This window comes from Phyllopteryx taeniolatus, chromosome 3 (genome assembly GCF_024500385.1).
Source record: "Phyllopteryx taeniolatus isolate TA_2022b chromosome 3, UOR_Ptae_1.2, whole genome shotgun sequence".
Classification (NCBI taxonomy): domain Eukaryota; kingdom Metazoa; phylum Chordata; class Actinopteri; order Syngnathiformes; family Syngnathidae; genus Phyllopteryx; species Phyllopteryx taeniolatus.
The window spans coordinates 13,205,756-13,219,227 of NC_084504.1; the positions used below are offsets into that span (position 1 = coordinate 13,205,756).

Here is a 13,472-nt window from a genome sequence, read left to right on the forward strand (position 1 = left end):
CTAACCAGTCGTCCACCGTTTGTCCCTGCCCCAGGGTAGCTGTGGCTACTCTAGTAGCTTATCACCATCAGGTCGACTGTGGAGGGAATGAATAATGTTTGCAATTGTAGTATCTTTGAGTGCCCAGAAAAGCGCTCTATAATTGTAATGCATTATTATTATTGTTGTTGTTGTTGTTGTAAAATTAGCCCCGCAAACCAGTTTCACTGACTGATATGAAACAGAAAGTCGTCCATTTTGGTTTGAAGCAGTCCTTTCAGACAAATTCCAGGGCCTCATTATGGGCCCGTTCTTCAAAACCTTAGCCTCCAACACCGATCAACGCGATATTGGATGGACATGTTTATCATGTTTATCCAGAATTGAACAGGAAGCTGACCATTTGGGGGTGCATTTCGGGGTGCATTCCAGGGCCTGTACTTAGATGTGGGTGTGAGATTTGTGGTCTTCTCCCACTTTCCGAAAACATTAATTGAAAACTCAAAATTGTCCATAGGTGTCAACGTGAGTGTGAATGGTCGTTTGTCTGCAGTATATTTGCCTTGCGTTTGTTTGGCGTGTACCCCAGTTCCGTTATTCAAAGTCAGCTGGGATTGGCTCCAGCTCACCTACCACGCTACTGAGGTCAAGTTCTATCGAAAATGGATGGATGGAAGTCATAATGAATGAAATTAGAGTCTGGAAATAGGATGAGGTTTGTTGGAATTAACTCTTTGATGAATGTCCCAAGGTTTGTTAGCGATGATATGTCAGTTAGTAAGAGATGAAAGCTAATCACCCTGATACGTAAAAATTACGGCTGTACAAGTAATTAGTTGGAGTTAGTTAGAGCTTATAAGTGAACAAGCTCAACGACCTCACAGGTATGTGAAAGACTATTATTTATTTAGTCTTCATTTGTTATGTAGACTAAAACTGTGCTGTTCGAAGGAAATACTAAATGGTTGTGTGGTGTGGACACTGGACAATGTTGAGTCCTGGGGTCACCAACCTTTTTGAAACTGAGAGCTACTTCTTGGCTAATGATTAATGCGAAGGACTACCAGTTTGGGACACTTCTGAAAAAACAAATGTTGTCAAATGACTTTTAGTTATACTATGTCCAATCACTGGTGAGCTATCTTCAAAACAGGCCTGGGGGCTACTCCTGTTGGTGATCCTTGGTTTTATCTAACTAGTAATCCTAGTAATTTCTCTTTTGTCTTTGATTCAAGGTTATTAACTTAACCTAAAGCCCCTGTAAATTGTTGAAGTATGAAATAAAACAATTGGAGTTGACAAAGCGTCCTTTATGAACTTCTCAACCTTGTCAAGTTTAGCCAAGCTCAAATGCGAAGAAGTACTCGACAGACATGACGTCCACCGTGGACTTGGCTACCAACTCAAATGGAGGCAGCTGACTTTTCCAGCTTTTTTGAGCTACTGCCGTGTGGAATTTTGGGTCACTTTTATTTAAGGTATTTGAATGTTAAAATTCAACCAGTTCAGGGTGTACCCCGCCTCCTGCCCGATGACAGCTGGGATAGGCTCCAGCACGCCCGCGACCCTAGTGAGGAGAAGCGGCTCGGAAAATGGATGGATGGATGAATGTTAAAATTACTCCAAGAAAATGAGTTTGATTTTATTTTCTTTAATTTCATTTAGAGAGTACTTTCTCCACTTTTTCTGCCTTCCCAGTTAACACATAGTGTAAATTGTATGTGAATGCTGCTATAATGACGCTCACAAAAATTGAGACAATCAGGCTCTTTTCATGGGGCACAATTGTCTCCCGTCAATGGCCCAATCTGCATTTGGAGCCTCTTCACTTTTTCTTTTTTTTTTTTAAACACACATTTAAGTGCACGTTCAATGAAGACATTAGCTATTAAAGTGTTTTTTCCCCACCCTCCTTGATTGGCACATGAAATTGACACTCTCCTTTCAATCCATCACTAATTGCACGCGTATTTTCTCTTTTAATCGATCAGATTTTTGTGTCTAATTGCATCAAATTGTCTTCTTCTGGGTTTAAATGCACCAGAGAGAGTGTTTGTTACAGTTATTTTTTTTTTTTAGGGGAAGCCGGAAGTATTATGCGCAATGGGAGCTGCGTGGTCCGTGCATTACTACTGAGAAGTGGGCAGCCTCCCAGAGACAAAACATGGTGAGTCGCTTTGCTTTTACAATCTTTGCATGCATGAAAATTCACATCTAAGGTAGAATTCGTCTTTATATCTTAGCAGTAGAAAATGCATGTGAAGTAGAAAAAAAATGTGTGTATTGTGCAAAAATGATTTTAAAGCCTAAAAAAGTTTAGCCCATTGCAGAACACGCTGAAATGTATTTAAACAGCAATACATAAATGAATACTAATAATAATAATAATAATGATAAAGACTGAATTATTCCCTAAAATGTAGGTCTTTGTAAAGTTGCAATTTCAATTTCTAGAAGTAGAATACACTTTAAAGATGAAAATGTGTGTAAAATTGAAAATTTACCGGTACACATTTCTGGAACAATAATACTTATGGGAAAAGAAAGAAAGAAAGAAAAAAGAAAAAAAAAAGCACTTCCAAGCCAAAAAACAAGGCTTGGATGCATTTAAAACACAAAATATGCAGAAAATAATACATTTTAAATCCTAAAATTACATTTGTTTTGGTTATATTATCTAACAAATCTGACAAATGATATCGATTGGGAAAAGTCAAAATATATTTTATGTTTCTCTTAAAATATTCTTGAATTTGAAAACTATCCTTTGGTGGTATGATACAGTACGTTTTAAAAGGGGAAAATCCCTAAATGTTAATGAATATTCATCCCATTCAATAATGTAAATAAAACTGGTTATTACGGAAAATTATACATTTGAAACGGTGAATCACCTTTATGTCCGTAATAATCACATTCTAATAACATAATGCATTTGTGATCAAAACATTTTTAATAATATACTGTTATAATGTATATTTGTAACATTTGTAATCATTTATAGTATGTTTTGAGTTATGTACATACATTTACATTTTTGTAATTTATAGCATTTTTTTTTCATTTTTATAACTACAGTTCATATACTTTAGATCATTTCGTACGTTTTTTTTAAATGTGTGCATTTAAATTTCATGTTTTAATTTTCTCCCAAAATGTATTTATAAGTATCACATTTTTCATGCGTGCATTTTATAAATGTTTACATAGATTTGTTACTAAACTGGAATTTTGTGTATGTATGTATGTATGCATATATATATATATATATATATATATATATACGTATTTATTGCGTTGTACAGCACTTCGGTGTACTGTGTGTGCTTTTTCAGTGCTTAACAAATACAGTTGGATTGGATTGGGTTATATTTAATACATTTCATAATTATATGTATATTTTGTATGACAATAAATCTATTTTTAAGGGGGGTAGGGAAAATAAACTAAAATCAGCTTAATTATAATACTATGATTTTATGCTTCTATTAAAATTTAATATTAAATATTAAAAAAAAAAAAACAACATTTTGTGTTACATTACACATACTGTACTGCTCACCTCTGCCGCAGTCCAAGTCAGAGGTAAAGGAGGAGGCCCGAGTGCCCTGTCGCTGCTCTTCTCGGGGGATCGAGAAGCCTCAGCAGCGGCTGCAGCTGTGCGCCAGCTGCGGCGTGGCCATCCACGACCGATATCTGCTCAAGGTCCACACACGCACATGCCACCGTTTATTCATTTCAGCTCATTTTAACTGATAATATTTTTTTGTCTGTGTATTTAAGGTGAATGAACACCACTGGCATTTGGGCTGCCTAGAGTGCTCCGTGTGCAGGACTTCACTGCGCCAGCAAAGCAGTTGCTACGTCAAGAACAAACAAGTCTACTGCAAACTAGACTACTTCAGGTAAGACAAAACAATTTCTGTACAAACTGCGTGAGAATGCTGAAGAGCTGAACTGAAATGATGTGTACTTAATTGTCAAAGTAATGCAAGACTTGAGGTTGGAATGGTTTGAATCGGCTAAGAAATTTGGAATGAAGAGGTAATTATGTAAAATATCTCTTTATTTGAGAATTTTACTGTGGAAAATAGTTTCCAAGATGCACTGAATGAGCTGAACAGTTTGAAGTTGGAATGGTGTGAATCAGTCAAAAATGTGGAACATGGACGTGTGTGTGTATATATCTATATATATATATATAGATATAGATATATACACATACACATACTGTACACAAAAGTACTAGACTGGCATGCCAGCAGTTCAGACCTGTCTCCCATTGGAAATGTGTGGTGCATTATGAAGCGCAAAATATGACAACAGAGACCCCAGACTGTTGAGCAACTGAAATTGTACATCACGCAAGAATGGAGATGGAGTCAGGTAGGCCGATTAGTCTGCGTGTGAGCGTCTGGGCTTGCGTTGTGCCCTACAGCAGCTCCTTACAGGCAATGTTGTACCAAAACGAGTCTAAGGAACAAAAGCTCATGAACTAGTTCATATTCTGGGCGAACGTGAATTGAACTGAGTTCATGTCTGCCTGATGAACGTAACTGAGAACGCGCTTATTCTGGGATCAAAGAACGGTTTTCGAACGAAAGTTCATTTTCAAGGTTTATTGCAAGAGGAAATGGAGATGATCCTTGAGACGTGCTGGCAGGTTGTAGAGGCAGGGAACGCATGGCAGTAGTGATGGTGAGATGAAGCCCCCTGAAGCATCGATACTTTCAGTCAACTGTGCCGGCACATGTACAGACATGTCATTGGGAATCATTTATTCAAGAGGTCAATAAAATGTACTACAATCTAGTTGCCACCCACAAAACAAGTGATAGGACCACAGTATTAGAAATAGGAATGCACTTTTGTTACTTGTAGTAGTGCTTGTAATTAAATAAAGAGAATTAAAACCCCAATAATTTTCATTGGTTTTTATTCCAAGAGAGTAGTTTCTCTAAAGAGCCAGGACTAAGGCGTTTCTGCTTTTTTGTAAGGATTTCTCCTGCTTTGGGGGGAAAAAAAATAATAATCCTCTCACAAGGTACATGCCAACCAGTGTGAATAAATTTGGAAAATAATTTCTTTGCGCTCTCCAGTACTGCAGTGGGTCCTCCTGTCTGTCTATGTTTGGTTCTGCCAGGTATTTCTGTACTTCGATTGTTGCATTTACTGTCAGTGATGTAGATGTGGGAGTTTTACGTTGCTGAATGGATCCATCTAAGCGATGCCACAGTTGCGTTTCGCTGTGCCTTATGTTTCAAATGACACGCGGTTCACGCGCCAAAGCTGCAAACCACTTCCTGAATCAGTCACGTGGTACGGTGCTTCAGGAAGGTTCGAAGGTCATCGCTTACGTCATCAAACCACGCTCCGAACCACACTTCGCCTGGATTTTTGCTGATTACTCGACACACACTTTGAAGCCTCGACACGGACCGTAACGTCACTACATGGCGGGCGGCGGGGAGAAAAGGCGGATGGCTTGGCGGCGTGGTCGAAAAAGTCAACTCGGCGGGGGACACGGAGGAAGCACTGAGGACAAGGAGAAACATGGAGGTCAGAAAGATAGCGACGAATGGCGTAGCTTACGTGAATGCTTGAGAGCCGTTATACCACAGGAGAACATTAATACTCTGGCAGTGGAGTGTTGGAACTGGCAGGCTTAAATGCAGATGATGATGATGATGATGATGGTGAAGGCTGATTGCTGACAGGTGGGCGGACGAGGAGGCGCTGATTACTGGGAAGCGAGAGAGAGAGAGAGAGAGAGAGAGAGAGAAAGAAAGAAAGAAAGAAAGAAAGAAAGAAAGAAAGAAAGAGAAAGAGAGCGCAAAAGCGCCACCCAAGCTCAAACAAAAGGACTGCAGGGCACAGCACATGACATCATGTTTACATTCGGCAGGCACATCGCAGCAGACTGTGTGCGCGAGGTGCGTTCAGGGACACTGCGTAAATGGGAGTGAAGGTGTACATTGGTTCGTGTGTAATGCAGTACATCATTGTAAAAATTGATTACTCGGAAAACTATTTGTATCAGAATGCTTTAGTTAAAACACTGCAATCACACTGTCATAATATGGAATTTTTGTTTTGTAATATAAGAATAGATGAGATATTATTTTGTCAATGTCTTCAGCCAGAGCTGCAACGAATGCAATGTTATCAATGATCTTTTACCATCGTTCCTGTCATACTGTGTTGCGTTTTTTTTTTTTTTTTTTGCACATTAAGGACAAAAGTCCGGTTTTGTTTTAATTCCTCATTTATAAGAAAGACTATTAAAGCAACAAGTTTCTTTTTTTTTTTATGTTTTTGAGATAGTAGGGTGAAAGTTGGAGTTGGCTACCTGTGTGGACTGAATGGGTGGCAACAATGGGGAAATGAAATGCTAGTATTTTGAGGGTAATAGCCTGTCAACAACTAATTGAAAAAAACAACTATGAAGTAGTTCATTTTTGGAACTGTGAACTTAGTTCAAAATTTTGAATTATTAACTGAACTAGTTCATTTTGGGAACGGTGAACTGAACTTTGAATTAGTGTAGAAAATGAACTTACCCAACACTGCTTAGAAGGGAAGTTTTCATTTAGTATTTGTGTTTGACTGTCCCATTCAAGAAACATCTGAAAGTGCATTGAGCGACCGTGACTCTCCTTGCCCACATGCCAGGGTATTACAGTACCTTAATTGCGCCAATTATTATTATTATTTTTTTGGTCTTCATTCAAGTAGTGGCATATCCGAAGCTCGCTCATAACTCAATTTTTGAATCAACACAAAGTAAAAAAAAAATCTAGCAAGCGACAGCTCATAACTGGAAACACACGTAAGCTGGGGCTACGTTCACACCGGACGCGAACCTTCACCTCACACCCCTCGCATGAGTTTGATAGTGGGGTTATTTATACACTGAATGAGCATTCACTTCATTTGTGGCACATTGATATGCTCCTCCGACCTCTGTCCTCTTCAACGGGTTGTCAGCGCACTCAGGTCCGAAGACGGTGTGCTGTGAGCGGTCACGGCCAGCATGACAAGTCACCCTGGCTGGTTTCTTAGATAATTTTTTTTCTTCCTAATTTTACTCCGCTTTCCAGCACCGTCGGCCCTTAAATCTCCTGGCTGACGACAAAGCACTGTGAGCAGCCACGGCCAGCACGACGAGTCACCCTGACTGGTTCCTCTGATATTTTTTTTCTCCTAGTTTTACTCTCCATTCTAGTCCCGTGACTCTCTTGGGTGGCAACGAAGCGCTTTGAGCAGCTGCCGCATCCAGTGAGACTTCCCGTCCCCCGCAGGTTGGCCCTTTGCACACCATTCTCAAAGCTGATTGGCTGTCGCGACGTGATTTGTGGCTTGTACTGTAGTGCAGAGATTCACGCCTATTTACGCGAACTGCATTGACTTTATATGTAATCACGTCGCCCAAATGGTTAAATTCACGTCCGGTGTGAACACAGCATTAGTCAAGATACCACTGTACTGATTTAACAATATTCCCGTGTTGTGTAGCAGGTTTGGCACTCAGTGCACCCAGTGCGGCCGTCAGGTGTACGCCAGCGACTGGGTGCGGCGGGCGCGGGGCAGCGTTTACCACCTGGCCTGCTTTGCCTGCTTTTCCTGCAAACGCCAGCTGTCCACGGGCGAGGAGTTTGGCCTGGTAGAGGGTAGGGTGCTATGCCGCGCCCACTACGACGCCGTGCTGGACAACCTGCGCAGGGCTGCCCAAAACGGTACAGTTCAAGAATCGTAGTAGGCGCCGAAAAAAAAATGTGTGGCTAGTGCGAGAAGCTTGCATAGTAATCTACGTCCTTATTCTCCGCTGAGTTTCGACAACTCAAATGCACGACACTGGGCACAGGCAATCTTAATCAAAATTTCACTGTAAAACGTCATCCTTAAGGGTCTGGAGCACACGGTGGCTAGTAAGAGAAGCTAACGTAACGGTCTATATATTGACTTTCCCTCACCTTCCTCCCCTGCAGGAAATGGACTGACCCTGGAGGGGGCGCTGCCCTCCGACCTGGGCTGCCAACCCAAGCCAGCCAAGAGGGCACGGACGTCGTTCACGGCGGAACAGCTGCAGGTAGCTGGAGCTATAGACTTGACCACAAACTTGACCATAGACCATAAACTTCACCACAGAACATAATCTTGACCATAGACTTCCCCTTAGGCCATAGACTTGACTTGACGGCCGTATTGGTGCATTTTGTTGCCTGGGGGTTGTTTTTTTTTGTTTTGTTTTTTTTGGGGGGGGGCAATGTCGCCGAAAAAATTTACCCCCACACAGGGGGGCACTTCTCCAAAAAGTCCCTCCCCCGCTGCCCGTTCGGCCGCCTCTGGATGTAGCTCATTTTCAAAAAGGTTGGTGACCATAGACCATAAACTCAACCATAGACCATAATCCTCACCATACACCTGACCATGGACCAGATCATAGACCATAAATTCGACCATAGGCCTGACCACATAAAGGCTGATCTGCATTAATTATTCCAATATGTATGTGTTTGTGGTGCAGGTGATGCAGCGCCAGTTTGCCCAGGACAACAATCCTGATGCTCTTACGCTTCAGAAACTGGCGGAAATGACGGGACTGAGTCGGCGGGTCATACAGGTACAAACCTTAATGATACCGAAAAAGAAATTCAAACTCAAATGAATTAAATAAACTTGACAAAATGTGTGGTTTGCTACAGGTTTGGTTCCAGAACTGTCGTGCTCGCCACAAAAAGCAGCATCCTCTTCTTCCTCCACCTACCAGTGGATTCCCCCATCAGAGCTCCTCACTGGCCATGAGGCCCTCCTCCTCTTCCACCTCCCTCCACGAACACCACAGCCACCTCTCCTCCTGCATCAGCCCAGACAGACGTCTACTGGCCCGGCATGGATACCTAGACAGTAAGCCATTTGATTTAACTACCTCTACTTACCTACCTACCTACGTACCTAAATTACCCACTCAAATTATCACCCATCATATACTGTAGCTACCTACCCACGTATCGAACCATCCACCTAATCATCCTCTACCTTCCCACCCATCCTAATTACCCCTCTTGGTAACTATCTACCCACCCATCTAACTACTTTAACCAACTAGCTACCTATTTTCTTACCTACCTACCTATTCAACTGCCCATTCATCTACCTCAGGAGTGTCAAACTCATGTTTGTCACGGGCCACATCGCAGTTATGGTTCCACTCGGAGGGCCGTTATGGCTGCAAACCCATATGAATGTATGATTGCCTCATATTATTACATATACACAAATTAATGGATAATTACTTTTGAAATCAAAAGCCAGTAAAAACTGTTTGTTCAACTACAGTATGAATCAATTGTATTTAAAAAGTGGGGTTTGAAACCAAAAAAATGCCTGCAATATCTCAGTATTTTTAAAAGTGAAGCCAATTTGGAATTTTGGTATTTTAGCAAGAAATCGATGCACACTCTCGCGGGCCACATAAAATGACGTGGCGGGCCAGATCTGGCCCCCGGGCCACCAGTTTGATACCTGTTATCCACCTCGACATTTACTGCGTCCACCATCCTACCCACCTAATCTAATGGCCTATCTAGCTAACGACCTACCCACCCTGCTATTACTTATACCTACCCATCCACCTAGTTACTTAGCCATCTACCTACTTGTACCTACTCACCTATCTCACTAACTACCTTTCTACCCATCCTTTGCCTATCTGTACTTACCCACATCCACCTGCTTAACCACCCAATCTAACTGGCCATCTAACTACCTACCCGCCTGTCTAATTAATTCCCTAATTATCTATCTCTCCTTCAAACTAGCGCTTAACCATTTACCCATATACCTATGTACTTAACTATTTACCAAGCTAAATACATACCTTCTGAAGTCTTACCTACCAACCAATCCACCCAACTATGTACCATCTACAGTACCTAACTACGTTTTTAATGACCCACACACCTAGCTACCTACCTACCAATCCACTTACCTACCAAGAGAACCCACCCACCCATCTACATATTCACCTAATCTCTACTACTGTACGCCATCTATCCACCTATCAAAAATAGAGACCCATTTGTGTGATCCTCTTGCTGCAGGTCATCCCTTCTCGGCAGTTGCAGCTCCACCAGGACACTTGAGCCATCCTGGCCTCCCACTACCACAAATTCCCATCAGCCGCTGACATCCTGCATATCCCCCCTCCACTACAACATACTGTACATGTATACACTACCAGTCAAAAGTTTGGACACAGTTTCTCATTCAATAGCATTAGAAACTTTCTTACATATACATTTATAGTGGACACGGTTTTGGCTGCAAAAGCAAAGGCCCCTGAGTTTCAACCCTGCTCTTGAGATGACAAGAAGTGATCTCTCAGAAGACCTCAAGAAATTGTGTTGGAATATATGAGTGTAAAAGGTCAAAAAGGTAGGATGGAGCCAGCCTATTCAGAGCTCTGTAAGCAAACAATAATATTCTGAACTGAATTCTAAAATGTGTTGGGAGCCAGTGGAGAGACAGATGCGAGTTCACGTGAGATGTGCACCGGTTAGAAGTGGAGCAACAGCCGTCTGAACCAATTGCAATCGAGGGAGGGAAGCCTGGCTAACACCAACGAGGAAGGCATCATAATAATCTAATCGACTGTTGACCCATTATAAAATCACTGCCGCACAATGTTCGGGGTGACAGATGAGGAAATCGTGGTCCACTGTGTCGAAGTCACATGTAAAGTCTACAAGAATAAGAATAGTGTAGTCCCCAGTGTCAGTAGCTGAAAACAAATAATTAAAAACTCTTAAAAATGCAGATACGGTGCTGTGGACCCTCTTAAAACCAGAATGGGAAAACCTCAAGAACTTCATGTGCATATAAAGGAGACAGTTGTACTATTACAACTTTCTCCCCAATTTTTTTTTGTTTTTTTTTACATAAAAGGGAGTGTAGAAATATACGGAAGCGTTCATTTGGATTAAAAAAAAAAAAAAAACTCGTTTTTCTGAGTAATTTTTTTAGGGCTTTCTTTTTTTGAATATTTTTTTCTGTTTTTCTGACAAATTTTTTGCCACCTGTTTTTCGGACTAATTTCTTCCTGAGTTATCGGGACACATCGAACTCACGCGAGAACCTGCGAACTGCAAGTGACTCTTTGCGGACTCCGTAGTAAGCAACATGACCGGCTTATTTAGTTTGATCAAGTTTTATTTTGATATGGGTTTAAGACACTGGGAGATACTCCTTTCTTTGAGTCACATAGATGGTATTGTTATTAGTTTGTCGACATTACGCAGGCACCTACGGACTTTGCGTTGTTCAGGAGGAAAGCCCATTCAGATCTGCTAGATACAGTAATGTTTGTCCAGAATCAGTCGGACAGATGTGGCATGCTCCATGGATACATTTAAAATGCATTCAGGCTGGCTAAATGGTGACTCAAGAGACGATCAGGAGACTGATGAAAATACTGGACCCGCATGGTGTGCAACTGAGGCGCCGGAATAAGCTTCGCCGGCGTATGTACCACAATCCCGGCCCAAACGTTTTGTGGCATGTAGACTCTTTATGACAAACTCAATCCATATGGGATCTGGATCAATGGTGCAGTAGATGGGTTTTCACAAATGGTGATAAGGCTACATGCTTACTCGACAAACAGTGAGCCGAAGATAATTGCTGGATACTTTATTAATGAGGTGTCATCAAGGAATGTGAGTGACGTCTGCCCGAATTCGTTGGGACCTTGGCACCGAGAACTGCTTTATTGAGCAAATGCAGATGTTCCTGAGGCACGACCATCTGGACAACTTTTCACACAGATGTTATCTGTATGGATCGAGCAATCACAACCAAAGAATAGAGAACTGGTGGGGCTTTTTAAGGAGGCAAGATGCACAGTTTTGGATTAACCTGATTTAAAAGACTCGGACTTATTTTCTGGTGACTTCCTGGACAAAAATATCATTCAGTTCACATGTCTTGAAATAATAGAGGTAAGAACTGCAACCCCCCGCCTCCCAATTGTCTACCTACTTCCACATTCTACTTCACAAAAAGAAGTAGAATATCACCCTGTGGGTTAGTTTTGGTGTGGTACTAATACTTAGAAATGAGTGTCAAGAGCTCACGCTTTGTAGGCTATAGTCAAAACCTTAATCTGACAGTATTGTCAGCATAATATATTAGAATTACTTAAATGAAAATTGTAAAATGAAACAAAATGTTTGTGTCAGTATCTTGATGTCTTAACTAATACAGTTAAGCCTACTATTGCGCAGATGTTTAAATTGGAGCTGATTTGTACTACATATTGGCTAGTTAAGTGCAACATATGTACCACAGTTGGTATATAAAATGTGCGAGCTGATTTTATCACTATTTTTATTTAGAGAGAACCACAGGAAGTTGTTCACCTCTGGAACACTCACAGAATTCACCCATGCGGAAGAAATGCTGCGTCTGCAGTTGGGCGCCCAGTGATGATGTACACCCTAGCTGAACTTTTTGGAGCCAGAGAGTACTTGAAAGAGGTCTCTCGAGAAAAGATAGGTCTGCAGAGGGGAATGCCTTCAGAGAGGACCGTACCCCTGTGATGATACAGTGTTTGACATTTGTTGTCTCGCCATGGCAGAAAACAGTCTTCATCCACCCACCTCTCCAGAGGAAGCCATCGAGCTTTACATGTTCTTACGTGCTTACATACGAGAGCAGATTACATGATCACAACCTGCTCTACAGGATCATGTAACCCTCCAAAAATGGTAGAGCTTACGGACCATGAATTTAACTGGAAAGGCTATTAAAACAGGAAATTACTGTGAATTTGCTCCAAATGGACATCTCCATGTTGTGCCTCGTATATTTTTCTTTCTATTCCGGAAAAGTAAACTTCCAATGTATGCATGAAAAAACATGGAAAATCTTGGGTGCATTGTGTTTATCATTTATAAATAAAGTTTCTAATACATTGTGTCTATAATGGTGTGTATGCTTCATGTCAAATGTAGCTCTTACACAATATTTGCTGATACCGAGCAGTGAAACCTTTTTCTTTTTTGATACTTAGTTTTTGTTTATTATAGCACTAACGAATGATACGTTCTTGATTTATTTTTATTATTTTTTTTTTGGGGTCGGGGGGGGGGGGGGGGGGGTTGTCTTGTGAATTGGCTGTCTGTGCAATCTGCAGCAAAACAATTAGACGTAACAAAATTTGGTGAATATTAGTATTTGCTTATCATGCCATCTCTCAAACATATAAACAGATCAGATCAACTCGTGTATTTTTAGGTATTTTAATGCCATGTCATTCTACATTTATGTTAAAATGCAGTTGTCATTAAACTTTCAGCAAATGAAGCATACTTATGAATATCTTTTAACATAGCAAGTTCTTTACTTGAGTTTGCACATATTTGATACCCGTAACATTTCACAATGTAAGCATGGAAAAGGAACATGTCCAATTTAAAGATTACAGTCATGTC

The 13,472-nt window shown here is 41.1% G+C and overlaps 1 protein-coding gene across 1 annotated transcript; it reads left to right on the forward strand.

Annotated features, from left to right (window-relative positions):
* The first annotated feature begins 2,075 nt into the window (after positions 1-2,075).
* lhx6b (LIM homeobox 6b) lies at positions 2,076-12,953 on the forward strand. The gene is made up of 8 exons (XM_061766866.1): positions 2,076-2,096; positions 3,553-3,684; positions 3,763-3,884; positions 7,495-7,715; positions 7,968-8,068; positions 8,507-8,602; positions 8,685-8,886; positions 10,083-12,953. Exons 1-8 carry the CDS (start codon positions 2,076-2,078, stop codon positions 10,166-10,168), a joined length of 981 nt encoding a protein of 326 aa, XP_061622850.1. The 3' UTR covers positions 10,169-12,953.
* The last annotated feature ends 519 nt before the right edge of the window (positions 12,954-13,472 follow it).

Excerpts from the sequence above, each read along its gene's own strand:
- lhx6b (XM_061766866.1), top strand. The coding sequence starts at position 2,076 with ATGCGCAATGGGAGCTGCGTG. Across the intron at positions 3,885-7,494 it reads TGCAAACTAGACTACTTCAG|CAGGTTTGGCACTCAGTGCA; the intron begins GTAAGACAAAAC and ends CGTGTTGTGTAG. Across the intron at positions 8,603-8,684 it reads TGAGTCGGCGGGTCATACAG|GTTTGGTTCCAGAACTGTCG; the intron begins GTACAAACCTTA and ends GGTTTGCTACAG.